The sequence below is a fragment of the Hippopotamus amphibius genome, chromosome X, assembly GCF_030028045.1.
Source record: "Hippopotamus amphibius kiboko isolate mHipAmp2 chromosome X, mHipAmp2.hap2, whole genome shotgun sequence".
Taxonomy (NCBI): domain Eukaryota; kingdom Metazoa; phylum Chordata; class Mammalia; order Artiodactyla; family Hippopotamidae; genus Hippopotamus; species Hippopotamus amphibius.
In genome coordinates, this window is record NC_080203.1 from 31585149 (window position 1) to 31603294 (window position 18146).

Genomic DNA, 18146 nt, shown 5'->3' on the forward strand with positions numbered 1-18146 from the left:
AAATGAACAATCTGATTTTAAAATGGGCAGAGGACCTGAATAGACATTTTTCCAAAGAACACGAACAGATGGCCAACAGGCACATGAAAAGATGCTCAATATTGATAATCATCAAAGAAATGCAAATCAAAACTATGAGATACAACTAATATTATAAATCGACTGTCAATAACATTTTAAAAAATAAATTTAAAACATTAAAGTCAGTATAATTAGTTTTAATGCTTTCATGCAAAACAGTATAAAATGAATGGAAATAATGACCATTAACCATGTATTGCTGAGCTAGTATATATCAACTGAAGAAAAATGCACAGCCTAAAAGTTGCCAGTTATGTTTCATTTGGGGACCTTACTGAGGAATATAGCCTGGGAGACAGCCTCTCAGATAGCTCTGAGGAACTATTGCATAGTGGTAAGGGAGGCACCAAGATATATAGGAGTTTTTGCTGCAAAACAGAAACAAAAAACATGTAGTTGAAACATCAAAAGATTACTGCTAATCAAAAAAACCCAGACATCTCAAGTTAATGATTTTAGTGCTTTTCTCTGTATGGGAAGATGCCAAAATCTGGGCTCATTACAATTATTCCTTAAATACGCATCTTAACTATATAGAGCTAGTACCCTGTTTTTTCAAACCCTGAATTCCCCTCAAGGGTAGGGTGGGGGTGGGGGTGGGGTGGGGTGGGGTGGGGTGGGGGTGGGGGGTCAAGGCGGCTGCAGTGGCTGGTGGTTGGAGGGAGGGCAAGCAACATCCCTAGTTTATTGAAATGGCAGGCAACTGTTTTTTTGTTTTTTGGTTCTCACATATGATGGGACTAGTTTAAGGAGCTAGACAAGGAGGGGGTTATAAATTCCTTTTGCTGGAGCACATTGGTAGCGATGCTTGGCGGAGGGATAAATATACAGTTTACCTCTGTGCTGCGACCCTAATCGGAACGTATCAGGCTCAAATCATTAAAAGAGAATTTGTAACCTCTAAGCTAACTGGGCAATATGGGGCTTAGACATTATAGCTCTCCACCAATTTAGATAAACCCCCTTTAATTTGTTTGGAATTGGAGAGAAAAAAAACAGGGTGTGGGTGGGTGTGTGCGTGTGCGCGCACGCGCGTTCTAATGTCCACATACATAGACACAATTATTTATTTATTTACTCACTCAGTTACACCGTACTTATTGTTCATAGGCCGCTCAGTGACATGAGTCTTGTGGCCTGTCATCCCTTCAACTATTTTAACTCAAGGATGCAAAAATACAACGTCTCCAGCAGAACTTAGACTTGAGCAGCCTTATTCGGAACCCGAAGGATGAGCCGACCTGGTTGCCCTACCGGCTTCTTTATACGGATACACACATCCCGTCTCATTGGCAGGAGGACCATCTAGGTCCGGGGAAGGAATTTGCCGACGTACCCGGAACTGTTTCCAAGATTTGCTCACGTTCGGGTGGTAGTGCGGCTGCTAGTTCTGGGAGCCAAGGCAACAGAGATCTTCCCAGGCTCGCGAGCGCGCCCCGCTCTCCCACTGCTTCGGGGACCCAGCAACGGCGATGGCTCCGGTGTCTGGCTCCCGCAGCCCGGAGTGGGAGGTCTCGGGCTCCGGGGGGAAGCGTCGCAGTTCGTCGAAGAGCCCTAAGCCCAGCAAATCCTCTCGCTCCCCGCGGGGCCGCCGCTCTCGCTCACATTCTTGCTCTCGGTTCGGGGACCGAAATGGCCTTAGCCATCAACTGAGTGGCCCCAGCCAAGGCTCCCGAAACCAGTGCTACCGCTCCCGCTCGCGGTCACGCTCTCGAGAGCGGCCCTCCGCACCGCGGGGCGCCCCTTTCGCTTCTGCCTCCTCGTCCGCCTATTATGGCGGCTACTCACGCCCCTACGGGAGTGACAAGCCATGGCCTAGCCTCCTGGACAAGGAGAGGGAGGAGAGCCTGCGGCAGAAGTGAGTGAGACTAACGCACCTTATCTTTCACGAGCCCACTAGCCTTCGGTGTCCGATTTATCGTGCATCCCGCTCCCGACTATTCCCATTTCGTTCTCTCTCCCTGAGTTGCGCTGATTTTCATCCCTTCCTAAAGTCCAGCCACGATAATGCCTTATTCGCCCTTTTCTACTCAGGTTTTCACTCATCCTCGGGCCCCTTCATCTAGTGCCCCGGTCTCCCGCTACCCCCTCCTGCCTCCTGGCTTGTAGCGGACAAGGCCAAGAGCCTCAGACCGGAATTATATAGCATTTACTTGGTTGTGTCGTTATCATTCGTGAACGTGTTTTCATTCCCCACTAGACTGAGCTCATGGAAAGGAGCCCGGTTTTACTGATCGCAAAATTCACAGTGCCTAGCACTTTGTAGGCTCGCAACCATTGTTTGTTGAATGATCAGACAGGTTTGAGATAAGTGAGATAAGGATAAGTGAGTGGAATTGTTTTATGGCGATTTGGGAAGGGTTGAGATTAAAGGTTTAAATTGGAGGGGAGGAAAACCTCTGAAACAAGATGTTTGAATAATGTAGGAAAAGTCATCTGCTAAACTGTAGACTGGGCTACACTGAGAAAGATCTTGTTAAGTGGTCTCAATCTTGACTATGAAAAATGAGGTCAGGGTGAGATCAGATCTCCTCTGAGAGTGAGTATTGGAGTGGAAAATGAATAGTTTAACAAGGACAAAGGAAAGGGGTTATAATTATTGCTTTGTAAGTTTTAAAGATTTTTTTACTTTCTAAAAATTGAATTATAGTTGATGTACGCGTGTTTTTAAGTTACAGGTGTACAATATAGTGATTCACAATTTTTAAAAGTTGTACTTCATTTATAGTTATATGCTTTGTAAGTCTTAACAGCTAATGCTTATTGAGTGTTAAACTATGTATCAGGCACTGTACTGAGTGCTTTACCATACTGTATGTGTTTAAAAAAAAGAAGTTAAAAATATAATAGGCATTGAGGGGCAGGTTAAGGTTTCAACAGCCGGGAGATGTCTTCATGAATATTTTTCTTCCAGGAGTGGGAAGTAATAAAGCATAGTGATGAAGAGGACAGGCTCCAGAATCAGACTACCTGAGTTTGAAGCCGTCCTTTGCTACTTAGTAGTTGTGTGACCTTGGGCAAGTTACTTAACCTCTCTGAGTTTATCCCCATTTAAAAGGGGATAAAATTAGCACAAAAGCTTTTTACAGTTGTAATGATTTAGTGCCTGGAACATAATGAATAGTCCTTAAGTGTTAGCTGTTAGTGTTTTGTGCATGAGAGCAGAAACAGTAAAAACAATCCTGAGTTAGGTTGGAGACCTACTTCTCCAAATTATAATTTCCAGAAAGTTACCCCCAGGCTGTGTCCATCAAAAAGCATCCAGTTTCCTTATTAGACATTCCTTACCAAAAGGTGTCAGAATTCCTTGGATGAAATTTGCATTTATACATTTAGAAGATAAATAATTTATCTTAAGAGTACAGATGAAGTCAGGTGTCAGGAGGGATAAGAACCTGACTGCTTGCTCTTTTCAGCCTGTCTGGCATTCTTCGTCCTGTATGTATATAGTCAAAGTTTGGCTATAAGTATGTCCCCTATTAGATTTTATGTTACTTCAAGTAGGAAACCTGAGTCTACGTCTGCATGATTTTACCTTTTACTCTGAATAAAGAAGAAAAAATAATTTATTTTTAAAAAATCAAACCAATTTATTTTGTAAGGTTTTTTTTTAAACAACTACACTTTGAGGAATTAAGCCTTAGTTTTTTGTGTGTTTTGTGTGTGTTTTTATGAGTAATATCGAAAATTAAGAGAAGAAATCACAAACATAAGACAAAACAAAAATTTTTGTGTGTTCCAAGAGTAAGAGAATTTACACCTTTTTGAAAAAGGAATTAAAAGGAAAACAGAAAACAAACGCCATATCTCATTGAGTACAGTTTTTGTCAAATAAAACTTTTCTTTCACTTTCAGAGCTACCTTTATTTTCTACTTCTAATGCTTCGTTTTTGTTTTCTTCACTAATTCCTGAGTTTCTGAAGACAGAAGGTTTGACCTTATCAAAAATTCTGAAGACAGAAGGTTTGACCTTATCAAAAGTAGAGAATTCTCTTTACTTTCATAAGGGTACATAAACAAATGAAGTTATTTCCAAATGTAAGACTGTCTCTGTCACATATTGTAGAAGATGAAAGGAGCAGTTAGGAGCTATGTCATGCATGCAGCAGAAGGGACACACTGGACAGTCTCCGTGGCTGAATTTCTGGCCCAGCCTGTCAGGCTGTCTATAATCTGTACCATTTGGTAGTACTATCAGAACATCAGGTCCTAAGTGTTGAGTTTATATTTACACCAAGTTTTTATTAGTTTAAAGTTTAAAATATAAAGGGAAAATAGGACTTAACTGGACTCCTTTGAATTTTATTATATATTTAGGAAACAGTTTAGCTATGGAGTTATAATTTACCTGCCTATCTCTTCTAGGAGATTAAGTGAGAGAGAGAGGATTGGAGAATTGGGAGCTCCTGAAGTATGGGGACTTTCTCCAAAGAATCCAGAACCAGAGTAAGTGATTTAAAAATATGTTTTTAAGTGCAACATTTGTTTAAATCCAGAGCCTATTGTCAAGTTTTTTGTTAAGTGAAGAACTTTAACTACAGCTCTCTTTTTCCTCTCTTTTTTGTGATGTATGCTGTTCTACTCCTTAAGTTTTAAAAACAGTGAACATACCTAAGCATTAAAACATGCTCCTAGTGGACTTTAGCATGCTAATTGTTCTCTTTAAATTGTAATTCAGGACTTCCCTGGTGGTGCAGTGGTTAAAAATCCACCTGCCAATGCAGGGGACATAGGTTCGATCCCTGGTCTGGGAAAATCTCACAGGCCTCAGAGCAACTAAGCCCATGTGCCACAATTACTGAGCCCGCACTCTGGAGCCCTTGAGCCACAACTACTGAGCGCACGTGCTGCAACTACTGAAGCCTGGGCACCTATAGCCAGTGCTCTGCAATAGGAGAAGCCACCGCACTAAGAAGCCTATGCACCACAATGAAGAGTAGCCCCCACTCACTGCAACTAGAGAAAGCCTGCAGGCAGCAACGAAGACCCAACACAGCAGAGAAATTAATTAATTAATTAATTAATTTAAAAAAAATAAAAAATAAATTGTAATTCATGGGATGCTAATTTCCTATTCATAGACGGGTTCAGTGTTGAAACAAATACATTTATATTATTTTGAATTATTATTTCTCAATCCAGTAACTGACTGCATGCCAGACATTAGCATTACAAGGGTTTTTTTTCTTAATGAATATACTGATATGGGTTTGTTTAGTTTCCTGTATACAGTATTATTGAAGGCCTAATGCTTTTTCTTTTCCCCTATTTTTTTTTCTTTTTGGTGCTATTCATAAGCTGCTTCTTCCCTCTCCTCTATTCCTGTGTTTTCTTTACATTGAGTTGAGACAATGTGCTTGACAGGTAAATCTGTAATTTGTAACAGAGTGATAAAGCATTATTATCTGAAAGTTCTTTTTTCTTCTTAAAAAATTATTTTTCCTACCCCCTATTATTTTTTATTGAGGTAAGGTATAGTTGACATACAATATTGGTTTCAGGCATACAACGTAATGATTCAATATTTGTATATATTGCAAAACGATCACCACAATAAGTCTAGTTAACACCCATTACCATACATAATTACAAAAATTTTTTTCTTGTCATGAGAACTTCTAGATTTACTTTCTTAGCAGCTTTCAAATATGCAATACAGTATTATTGACAGTATTATTAATTATAGTCACCATGCTATACATTACATCCCCATGACTTGTTTTATAACTGGAAGTTTGTACATTTTGATACCGTTCACGCATTTTACCCATGCCCCACCCCCACAGCCCCTGTCCTCTGGCAACGATCAGTCTGTTCTCTGTATCTGTGAGGTTGGTGGTTTTTTATTTTTTGTTTCTTAGAGTTCACATATAAGTGAGATCATATGATATTTGTCTTTCACTGTCTAACTTATTTAGCAAATGCCCTCATAGTCCATCCATGTTGTCTAAAATGGCAAAATTCATTCTTTTTTAAGGATGAGTAATATTCTACTGTGGTGTGTGTTGTGTGTGTGTGTGTGTATTTCTTACAGTTTTTTTATCCATTCATCTGTTCGTGGATATTTGGTTGTTTCTATATCTTGGCTGTTGTAAGTAATGCTGCAATCAGTATGAGAGTACATGTATCATTTTGAGATACTGATTTCATTTCCTTCAGGTATATATCCAGAAGTGGGATTGTTGGATTATATGGTAGATCAGTTTTTGATTTTTTGAAGAACCTCCATACTGGATTCTACAGTGGCTGTACCAATTTATATTCCCACTAACAGGGTGCAAGTGTTCCCTCTTCTCCACATCCTCACCAACACTTGTTATCTCTTGTTTTTTTTATAATATTCATCCTAACAGGTGTGAAGTGATATCTCATTGTGGTTTTTATTTGCATTTCCCTTTTCATTAGTGATGTTGAGCATTTTTTCATGTACCTGTTGGCCATCTGTGTGTCTTCTTTGGAAAAATGTCTATTCAGATCCTCTGCCTATTTTTTAATCACATTGCTTGTTTGTTTGCTCTTGAGTTATATGAGTTCTTTATATATTTTGAATATTAACCCCTTATCAGATATGATTTGCACATATTTTCTCCCATTCAGTAGGTTGCCTTTTCATTTTGTTGATGGTTTCCTTTGCTGTGCAGAAGCTTTTTAGTTTGATATAGTCACACTTCTTGATTTTTGCTTTTATTACCTTTGGTTTTGGTGTCAAACCCAAAAAATCATTGCCAAGACCCATATCAAGGAGCTTACCACCTGTGTTTTCTTCTGGGAGTTTTATGGTTTCAGGTCTTACATTCACGTCTTGAATCCATTTTGAGTTAATTTTTGTGTAATGGTGTAAAATAGTGGTCCATTTCATTCTTTTGCATGTAACAGTCCAGTTTTCCCAGCACCATTTATTGAAGAGACTGTCTTTGCCTCATTGTATATTCTTGGCTCCTTTGTCATAAATTAATTGACCATATATATGCATGGATTTATTTCTGGGCCATCTGTTTTGTTCCAGTGATCTATATGTCTGTTTTTATAACAGCACCATACTGTTGATGACAGTAGCTTTGTAGTAGAGTTTGAAATTAGGGAGCATGATGTCTCGACCTTTGTTCTTCTTTCTCAGGATTGCTTTGGCTACTCAGTCTTTTGTGGTTTCATGCAAATTTTAGGGCTGTTCTATTTCTGTGAAAAATACATTGGAATTTTGATAGGGATTGCATTGAATCTGTAGATTGCTTTGGGTAGTGTGGATATTTTAACAATATTAATTCTTCCAATCTGGGGGCGTAGAAAATCTTTCCATTTCTTTGTGTCTTCTTCAATTTATTTCATCAGTGTCTTATAGTGTTCAGTGTACAAGTCTTCCACCTCCTTGATTAAATTTATTCCTAGGTATTTTATCCTTTTTCGTGCAATTGTAAATGAAATTGTTTTCTTAGTTTTGTTTTCTGATAATTCGTTATTAGTGTATAGAAATGCAGTGAATTTCTGTGTATTGATTTTGTATCCTGCAACTTTACTGAATTCATTTATTGGTGCTAACAGTTTTTTTGGTGGAGTCTTTAGGATTTTCTCTATATAATATCATGTCATCTGCAAATAATGACAGTTTTACTTCTTCCTTTCCAGTTTGGATGCCTTTTATTTCTTGTTCTTGCCTAATTGCTCTGGCTAGGATTTCCAATACTGTGTTGAATAAAAGTGGTGAGAGTGGGCATCCTTGTCTTGTTTAGCTTTTCACCACTGAGTATGATGTTAACTGTGAGCTTGTCATATATTATCTTTATTATGTGGAGATACTGAAACTTGTTCTAACAGATACCTTTAAAATACTTAAAGAATCTGAACTCAAAGAATTAGAGTTGAAAGGAATCCTAAAAATAATTTTTGAGGCAATACCTAATTATTCCAGATGTGATCTTCAGAGGAAAAGACTATACGATGTGGTAATTCCCTTTTAAGCTATTGCAGAATGTTAATAATACTCATTTTCAGAATTCTCTTACAACAGGATGAAATCTCTTTATACTGTAATGTGTTAGATTCTTGCCCTGGGGAGACAGAACAATTGCTGCTCTACCATATATCTGTTCCACGTGTAGAATTAAATTATGAAGTCTTCCCTCAGCCTTCTTATCTCCAGTTTCTTTCATCTTTCCTTATGGTTCCGGTTTCCCTGCACTCGCCCTGTGGTTTCTTCTGAAAATATAAATCCTCCATACTGCTTTCAGTGTGAACAGCAGTTCGTAAACTCGAAAGCATTATGCAAATGTAAATGATTATTCTATTATTATGAAGGTGGTTGACCTATACACTGTACTGTTATAAAAGCAGTCCAGTGCTGGCTTTGAATGGTTCTTGGACAATCAATTTGTTACTGAAAATTTTTAAGTCTATGTTTTTATACTCCATGGTCCATATTTTATCACTTTTCTGATTCTTACTACCATTTTCTTTAAATTTAGCTCTGATGAACATACACCAGTAGAGGATGAAGAGCCAAAGAAAAGCACCACTTCAGCGTCTACTTCAGAAGGTATTTTTTAAAAATAGAAGTTTTTTATTGAGAAGTTTAAAAAATACATTTATAAATAGTTGAACATTAGACTTTACTTTTACTCAAATTGTCTGTCATCAATTCCTTTTCATTAATTCAAATACAGTAAAATTGATGCTCAGAAATACTTCTTTAGAAGTTAGTTTTTTATTTGTATTCTTATGTAGAAGAAAAGAAGAAGAAGAAGAAGTCTAGTCATTCAAAAGAAAGATCCAAGAAAAGGAGAAAGAAAAAATCATCTAAAAGGAAACACAAGAAATATTCTGATGATAGTGACAGTGACTCTGATTCTGAAACAGACTCCAGTGGTAAGAAAGCCAACATCCTTAAAAAAAAACAAAAAAAAGCCAACATCCTTCTGTGAGCCTTGCTTCAAAACTAGTTTTACTTCTTGAAATCTTATTTTAGAAGAAGGTTCTTAAAACCCATACTAGCCAAGAGTTTTGAACACTCACTGAGTTTGTGTTGGGAACCCTGCTAGTGCCTGATATGCATTATTGCTATTTAATCCACACAGTCACTGTAGGACACATCTTAGAGATGGGGAAATGGAGGCCCGGAGCAGGTTATAAGTACCACATCCAAGGTCACACAGTTGGGATTCAAACCTAAGCCGTGTGACTCCAGATTGGTCATGTGTAGCTGTACAAGGTATGTGGCATCGAACCAAGTTGGGGTTAGTCTGAGAGACGTGTGGTGCAGACCAAGCCACAGGGGCTGCATCAGCCCAGTGGAGCGGCTCTTTTGTGAGATTCTCACACTCCGTGGGCCCCTTTGTGCTGTTTTCAAAAAGTCACACCATAGGCGACCCCCTTCAGACCAGCAGCTGATTTATGGAAGACACTTCCTGTGGGGCAGTGCATCACAAAAAAACCACCTTTTTGTGCCCTCTCCTTGCTGATGATTGACAGAGGGTGCCTCCTCTGGGGACACATTACACTAAGGCACCCCTTCCTCTCATGTCACCTGGGTTTCCTGGCCCTCACTGTCACCTTTCTTCCTCTCTGCTGGAAGACTGAGCTTTACAAATCTGAGCATGGCAGTCACTACTTAAAACTCTCCCATAGCTTTCCATGGCCTTCAGGGTAAAGTCAGATCCCTATTGATCTCTCTTATCACATGTACCCTGTCACTCTCCTACAGCGTCCTCTGTGGCCTAAGAGTGAGTTTCTATCTCCTTGATATTGCACATCCTTTCTCTTGACTCAGTCACTTGGTACAGAGAGTCCGTCCGCCTACAATGCCGGTCTCTCCCTGCATGTGGCTTGGCTTACTCATTGCAACGTTTTGTAATAAAACTGGTTTTAAAAAGAACTAGCTTAAGAGTCACCTTTTCCTGGTCAACCATTCCTCAACCACCCTCCCCAAATCAGCCTGATTTTGAGACTCCTTTGTACGCCCAGAGCATCCATGCTTCCCTGTCGTATTCTACTTACCTCTTTCCCTCTGTCTCCTTCACTAGACTGAGCTCCTGGAAAGCATCCCCTCAAACACACACATCATGAAAATACTCAAACATTCAGAAAAGTAAGGGGAGTAGTATAATTAATGCCATATACAGTACTTGTCACTCAGGTTTAAGGTTTGTTAGCATTTTGACATATTTGCTTCAAATAGGGATTTTTTTGTTGAGATGTTCAAGGTAAATTACAAATATCACACTGCCACCCTAAATATTTCTATATACTCTCAAAACAATAAGGACATTTTCCTGTCTAATCACAATACTATTATTTCATGCAATAAAGTTAATAATAATACCCTATATAAGCAAATGCTTCGTGCAACTTTAATGTCTATTCCTCGTGTGCCTAGCACATTTCCTGACAAGTAGAAACAAATATTTGAATGAATTAATTTCTCTGTAACAACAAATGGTAGAGTAGTAAGATATTTATCTACTCAAAAGTATTGGGGTTTTAGAGTTAAAATTTTCTTAATTATAATGTGTTTTAATTTGCAGATGAAGATACAAAAAGGAGAGCAAAGAAAGCCAAGAAAAAGGAAAAGAAGAAGAAACGCAGATCGTCAGTTTTTAATTTTTATTATGGAAAAGTTCAAAAGTATATAAAATAGTATAATGGACTTCCATGCAACCATCACCCAGCTTGAACAATTATCAACTCATTGGCAGTCTCTGCTGTCCCTCCATTATTTTGAAACCAATCCCAGATATCATTTCATCCATAAAGCTGCAAGTTTCTCTAAAAGATAGGCATTCTTTAAAAAAACAGTAGAATACTGTTAATCCGCCTAAAATGTTTAACAATAATTCTTCATTAAATTCTCAGTAGTTTTTGGTATAATTTATTCAGATTAGGATCCAAACAATGTACATAAATTGTGATTGGTTGATATGTCTCTTACATCTCTTTAAATAGATAGCTTCCCCTTCCCTTTTTGTTCCTGCAATTTATTTGTAGAAGAAACAAAATCATTTGTCCTGGAGAGTTTCCTGCAGTATGGATTTTGCTGGTTGTATTCTTATGGTGTCCTTAATATGTTTTCTGTCCTTTGTATTTCCTGTAGATTGATGATAGGTCAAGACACTTGATAAGGTTCAGATTTGAGATTTTGGCAGGAATACTTTGTAGGTGGTGCTGTGTACTTCCAGCAAGAGGCAGATAATGTATGGTTGTCTCTCTTTGTCATATTAACAGGCATCGATAGTCATTGTCTAGGTCCCTATTTCATTAGGGATTGCAAAATGGTGATAGTCTAATTCTGGTTTTCTTTCTTCATGTATTAGGTAGAATAATTCTATATAAGAAGCCTACCTTCATTAACTCTTTGGTTATTCTGAAGTATAGTTGGTATAGAAAGGGCAGAATAATTGCTTACTTTTTTTGTTTTATGAGTTTTCAAAATAATGAGTTGGGGTTTTTTAGTATCATCAACCCAAGGATTCAAACATATTTGATGTATTTTAATCCATTACACTGAAAATTATTGATGTTCAAATTGGTAAGAGCTGTTTTTTAAACTGCTTTATTTCTGCTATCTTTCTACAACATGAGAACTATATTTTATTGTTCCCTTAGAGATATTTTTTTTATAGCAAGACATGATTTGGCTAAATAAGTTAGATTTTTTAAATTAAAATTCTTGTCTAATAAGTTTGAATAAGCTGGGCATCCAGTTCACTTCAATAAGTCTTTCATTGCCTTGAAAAAATAAGATGCCCTTTAGCATGGGAATATTAAGTCAATTTGTATCAAATTGTGATCATTACAGGAAGAAATACAAGAAAAAGAAGTCTAAGAAGAGCAGAAAAGATTCCAGTGATTCAAGTTCTAAAGAGTCCCAAGAAGAGTTTCTAGAGAATCCCTGGAAGGATCGATCAAGTAGGTTGTTCTAATAGACTTTGACTCAGAACAGATAAAACATTAAATTAACTGATTAGTCAGAATGTGAATATATTTCTGAAAATCTTTCATGCAGAGCCTGAAGAACCCTCAGATCTGATTGGCCCAGAGGCTCCCAAAACACTTGCCTCTCAAGATGATAAACCTTTGAAGTAAGTAAGAGTGTGTTTATAATCTCTAAGATACCTTCCCAAAAGTATGGTCCTAACTTACTCTTCCAAGCTTATCTTCCTCTACTCCCTTATTTAGAACCAGGGTTCCAACTGAGCTAAACTAAAATTTCCTGGTATTCACTGTGCACTTTCACCTTATTTCTTCCCCCAACATGCCTTCCCTACTTTTCCCAGCCCTGATTTCTTCACTACTCCCAATTTCTTCCTGTTAAAATGCTTAACATTCTTCAAAGCCCTTTTCAAAGGAGGTGGCACATGCTGATTCCCAGTACCTTCCCTCCACAGGTAGGTGTGATTCCTACCCCTCTTTAATCCTTTAGTCCTCACAGCTTTCTTTCGTTTATGCAATGGATGATATATTCTACATTGGATTAGCGTTGTATACTTATTAATATGTAAACTCCACAAGAACAGAGATTATTTTTATATTACAAGCTTTGAATTTAATAGCTATTCAGGAAGAAGTCAATGAATTGAATGAAGGGGTGGTAGTTTTCAAAGTCCCTGTAAATGAAAGTTATTAGAGAACTGTTACTGTATAGCATTATTATTGGTTATAAGTCTAATAAATATGTTAATTTGAGATATATTATTTCTTTTTTATTAAAAATTTTTAATACTTTGATCTTTTATCTATTTATTATTTTTTTAAAAAAGATTTATTTATTTGGCTGCACGAGATGTTCATTGCAGCATGTGGGATCTAGTTCCCTGACCAGGGATGGAACCCAGGTCCCCTGCATTGGGAGCACGGAGTCTTAACCACTGGACTACCAGGGAAGTCCCTTTACTTTTTTTTTTAAAGGGAAGGAGGCAAAAGAAATTTTCTGGAGGCAGAAGCAATTGTAAACCATGAATATATGCTCACTAACATCAGTTCTTTTATTCTTCCAAAGTATCTCTGCATTTCTGGGTTAGTGATATAGGTCACAGTGCAATATTCTCTAAATTAAAGTAATTTGCATTGGGCTTCCCAGCATGCTGCCCAGCAACTGTTAATTCCTACTGTTTTCTGAGAGAAATGGTTTTTTTGTGCTCTCTTTAGATGATGAACTTTTTATAATGAACCTCTTCTGACTTCTGTATTACTTTGTAGCTACGGCCATGCTCTGTTACCTGGTGAAGGTGCAGCTATGGCTGAATATGTAAAAGCTGGAAAACGTATCCCACGGAGAGGTGAAATTGGCTTGACAAGTGAAGAAATTGCATCATTTGAATGCTCGGGTTACGTAATGAGCGGTAGCAGGTATGTTCTTAGCATTGAGGTCAGTTTCCTTTCGCACTACCAAAATTATATTTTGGTGATAGATTTTCATTAAGTGACCATTTCTAATGAAAAGTAGAGTATAAATATTGGTTTAATATTGGTTTTATTGGTATAAATGTAGTTGTCTAAAATTCCAAGTAGGTATGCAACCCAACTGTGTCTCCAAAGAATCAGTCTTTCCAGTGTCCTTTTCTAGTTCATATTATGGTACAGATAGTTTATCCTCTGGAGGATATAGTTAAATTCGGTTATTTATCACTGCCGCATGAGGAATGTGGCATTCTGGTAGTTAGGAAAGCATTTTCATAAGACAGCGTTTCCTATTTTGAGTTTGCATCTAGTTCTCTGTGGAGTCGGAGAACATGGACTCTCTAGTTCTCTGGACTCTGAGAATGAAGAGCAGGAAAGCATTATGACAGAAATCAGTTTCAGCATGAGAAAAGGAATATAAAATTGGGAAGAAAAAGCAAAGTCCCAGGAAGAACAAGGGGAGTAAACTAATAGGGTCTCAGTACCAAAATCAAACTGCATTTTGGATTTTTTAAAACTTCATAAACTTTTAAAAGTGGGTAAACATTTTAAAATGAAATTAGAGGCAAATATTTGCAGGACTCCTGAAGCATCTCCAGAATCTTGGAATTCTGAGGACTGACGTTTGGAAACATTATATCTAAGGACCAGTAAGACAAGAAAAAGAAATAAGAGGCTTAAGAATTGGAACGGAGGATATAACACTGTCATTTTTTGTGAATGATATGACTTTTTACATAGAAAATCCTAAAGAATTTTCAGATGAATTACAAATAATAGGAAGGTTTAACAAATAGTTGGATATAAGGTTAATATAGAAAAACCAGTTGCATGTCTGTGTACCAGCAACAAACAACTAGAAAATGTAATTAAATAAAAAGAAAACATTTATAATAGTATCAGGGAATATGAAGGACTTAGGAATAAGTCTCAACAAAAGATGTCCAAGACCTTTACAGGAAAAAGTATGAAACATTATTAAGAGACATTAAAGAAGACCTAAATAAATGGAGAGATATCATGTTCATGAATAGGTAGGCAATGTTGTAAAGTTGTCAGTTCTTCTGAAATTAATCTGTAGATTCAGTGCAGTTCCAATCCAAATCACAACCGAGTTTTTCATGAAATGTAATAAGATGGTTCTAAAATTTATGTTAGATTAGAGGGCCAAGAATAGTCATCTTACTTCTGAAGAAGAGCAAGAAGATGGTTTGCCCTACCAGATATGAGGGCTTATTATGAAGCTTGTAGCACTCTGGAAAGAGTAGGGTAACAAATGAACTGTCAGTGGAATAAAATACAGAGCCCAGGGGCAGAGCCACACATGTATGGAACTCCGTTATATGGAAAAGCTGGTATGTCAGAATAGTGGGGAAAGAAAGAACTAGGCAGTAAATGGAGCAGGGAGAAAATGGTTATCTGAATGGAAAGAGATGAAAGTGGAATCCTGTATCACCATATTTAAAAATCAGTGCAGCTAGATTAAGGACTTAAACATCAAAAACAACTTTAGTATTACATATTTAGTATAAAATATGAGTAGATACCTATTAGATCTTGAGGTGGGGAATCATATCTTAAAGAAGACCAAAAAATGCGCTAACCATAAAATAATATATTGATAAATTTGCCTGAGTTAAAAGCAAGAACTTTTGTTTATCAAAAGACATCTTAAAATAAGTAAAAAGACAAAGCTGGGATAAGATCTGGTAATACACACAACTGATAAAGAGTTAGTATTGGCAGTATTTAAAGAATACCTATAAACAACCTAAAAGAAAAGGGGGGAAATGATACAAATAGGCATTTGTCAGAAGAAAAAAAATATATGGCCTACACATACATAAAAAGGTGTTCATTATCATTGGAAATGGAAATCACCATACAGAATACCATTTTATACCCATTTGATACACAAAAGTTCAAAGTTCTAACAATTTCCAAGCATTTGAGAGGATGTGGATCTACAGGATCTCTTAAGTATTGCTAGTGGTGGTATAAATTGGTACAACCACTTTGGAAAACAGTCTGACAGCAACTTGGAAAGTTGAGCATTCACATATTTTATGATGTAGCAACTCCATACCTACAAACCCAAGAGAATCTTTCCCATGTACTAGGAGATGTGTACATTGATGTTTATTACAGCATCATTCACCGTAGCACTTTCTGTTCCAGGTAAACCACTCTACTCACTATACTCTGAGCTTTACTTTCCACCTGCCACTCCCTCACCTTCACACTAACCTGCAGTGATTCTCCCCTCTTCTCCTTACTCAGTTTGCTCTGTTTTTTCTAGACATAGTTCAAGCTTCATCTTGAATTGATTGCGTAGGATTGGGTACATATACATAAAAGAGGCAGGTTTTCATGACGTTTTCCCTCTAAATAAGCAGACCTTTTGAAGATGATGTAAGAGTTTCCCTCCGCCTCAGCCCCTTTACTTTCCTAATTTGGCCCTTGTGCTAAAATCCCTTCTTTCTTTTCTTTGAGCTGCAACTGGATTCTAAGGAAGTCAAATTTACCCACAAAACTCACCCAAAAATTCATTTGTAGATTTAAACCTGGTTCTTTTGGTTGTATGATAAATTAGAATTTTGAAGAAGTTCCACCTGCTAGATGACAACTTAAATTTTATCTGTCCTTCTGTCAAGTCTGCATATCACTTGGGAAGTTTAATAATTTGCCTGTACCTAGTTGTTTTGCTGGAAACAACAGAACTAGACTTAGGCCCTTAGTATTTGAAATTAATAACATTCACTTTATTGATAGAACCTCAGAGATCATTAGTTGAATACTAGAAATGAATCAAAGGACGTGTCAGCAGATAAAGTGAATGATCTTTTGAAAATCTAACCCATTACAGAAACAGTTTCTATTTGTCAGCTTTTTAAATAGACCACTCTGTATTAGGAAAGGATTAGTGAGGAAGCACTATGAGAATAATTACTGAGAAATTAAGCCAAAAATAAAATTATCTCCAGGCATCGCCGAATGGAGGCTGTGCGACTGCGAAAAGAGAACCAGATCTATAGTGCTGACGAGAAGAGAGCCCTTGCATCCTTTAACCAAGAAGAGAGACGAAAGAGAGAAAACAAGATTCTGGCCAGTTTTCGAGAGATGGTATACAGAAAAACTAAAGGAAAAGAGGACAAATAAGGATTTTCTGATTGTTCATCAGATATTTTTAACAACAAAAAAGAAAGTTTGGGTTCCATGTATACACACAAAAAGATTATTATGATCTGAAAAAGCTTTAAAGTGCTACGGTGCCTTCTATTTAATTCTTTCAGTCCTAGAAAAAGCTGCTTATTGATACAACTTTAGCAGGCTCTTTGGGTTATTTTAGATTGACCAAAACAACTTTCTGGCTTAAAAATCCAAATTATAAGTGAAATTCTACTGTTTTGGGGGAGGTAGCATTGAGAGAAAGTGGTGGTGAGATGAGAAACTGAACTCTCACACCATGGAACAGTGCTACCATTAGCGCTACATGAGGCCCACCTCCCACCCCACCCCAGCTAAACTGGTGAGAAATTATCATTCCTCTATGTTGAATGTGTTATAAATAGACTTGATAGAAACATACAGGAGGCCACTTTCGTTAACAGAATGAAGGCATGGCTGAAAAAAGCAAATCTGAAATTTGAAGATTCACTTGTATATTACAATATATTGTCAGCTCTGGAAATAATGTATTTTTATTTTAGTCCCTACCTCCACCCCCAAACCAACAAACAAACCAAAAAGCAAACTAACCCACAGACTTGTTGAATTGAAAATGTGAACATTAGTTTTAAAATTCTTAATAGATTACTTAACGATGGTTCTTTCAAATATAAAATATTAGGAAGTCTACTGTTGTGCCAATATAAGTACATTATTTCCATCTGAACTGTGTTTAGATCATTCTTTGAATACTAGAAATGAATGGGAGTCTCCAATGGTCAGGAGTTTAGTAAGGAGACATATAATGAGTTCATTGTTTTAACTTGGTTGTTTCATAAGGACGAAGCTAACATGATATTAAACATTTTAAAAGTCTGTCCTTTATGTAATAAGCAGATTTCATTTTAAGCATTGTTAAACTTTTCAGTTTATTTTTTACATCTGTCATTCAATTTAATCTTTAACTTCATATAGAACCCTCACTTTATCACTTTTTTATGGCTACTGTTGGCTTTTAAGTTTTGGAGAAATAGAAAATTCTGGGACTATGAGATTATGATCTTTTTCCTTCCCTCCTTTTGTTCAAGTTTAGTTGTTAGGACATACGAGTGAAGAGGGGAGGGGATAGTAGAAGTTTTGGCTGTTTTTGTTAAGGTTGTTTTGAGCTGCATTATTTTGTGCCTAGGATAAATTTAAATTATCCAAGTAATGGGGAATTTCTGACTTTGCTGTTATAAAATGCCCTCTCCTTATAGTAGGTTAAAGTGGGTTTTTTTAAAGTTTTCAAACAAGGCAGTGAAAGTGTACTTTATATACTTTATCAAAGTATAGATAAAAATTTTTACTACTTTACCTATGTTCTAGGAAGATGTCTAACTTAATCCACAGTTAATGAACCAAACATCCAGTTGGCATGCAGCAACATTTATGATCCCTGAATTTGAAGTGATTTCGATTTATCATCATTGTTGCCTAGCCTAATAAATCTATTATTTCCAAAAGTTAGAAGG

The 18146-nt window shown here is 37.0% G+C and overlaps 1 protein-coding gene across 1 annotated transcript; it reads left to right on the forward strand.

The window, feature by feature from the left end:
• Nucleotides 1–1404: 1404 nt before the first annotated feature.
• Nucleotides 1405–16785, forward strand: NKAP (NFKB activating protein). Its single transcript, XM_057717908.1, has 9 exons — nucleotides 1405–1939; nucleotides 4447–4527; nucleotides 8541–8611; nucleotides 8800–8940; nucleotides 10596–10659; nucleotides 11867–11976; nucleotides 12074–12149; nucleotides 13267–13416; nucleotides 16452–16785. Exons 1-9 carry the CDS (start codon nucleotides 1554–1556, stop codon nucleotides 16624–16626), a joined length of 1254 nt encoding a protein of 417 aa, XP_057573891.1. The 5' UTR covers nucleotides 1405–1553; the 3' UTR covers nucleotides 16627–16785.
• Nucleotides 16786–18146: the final 1361 nt, after the last annotated feature.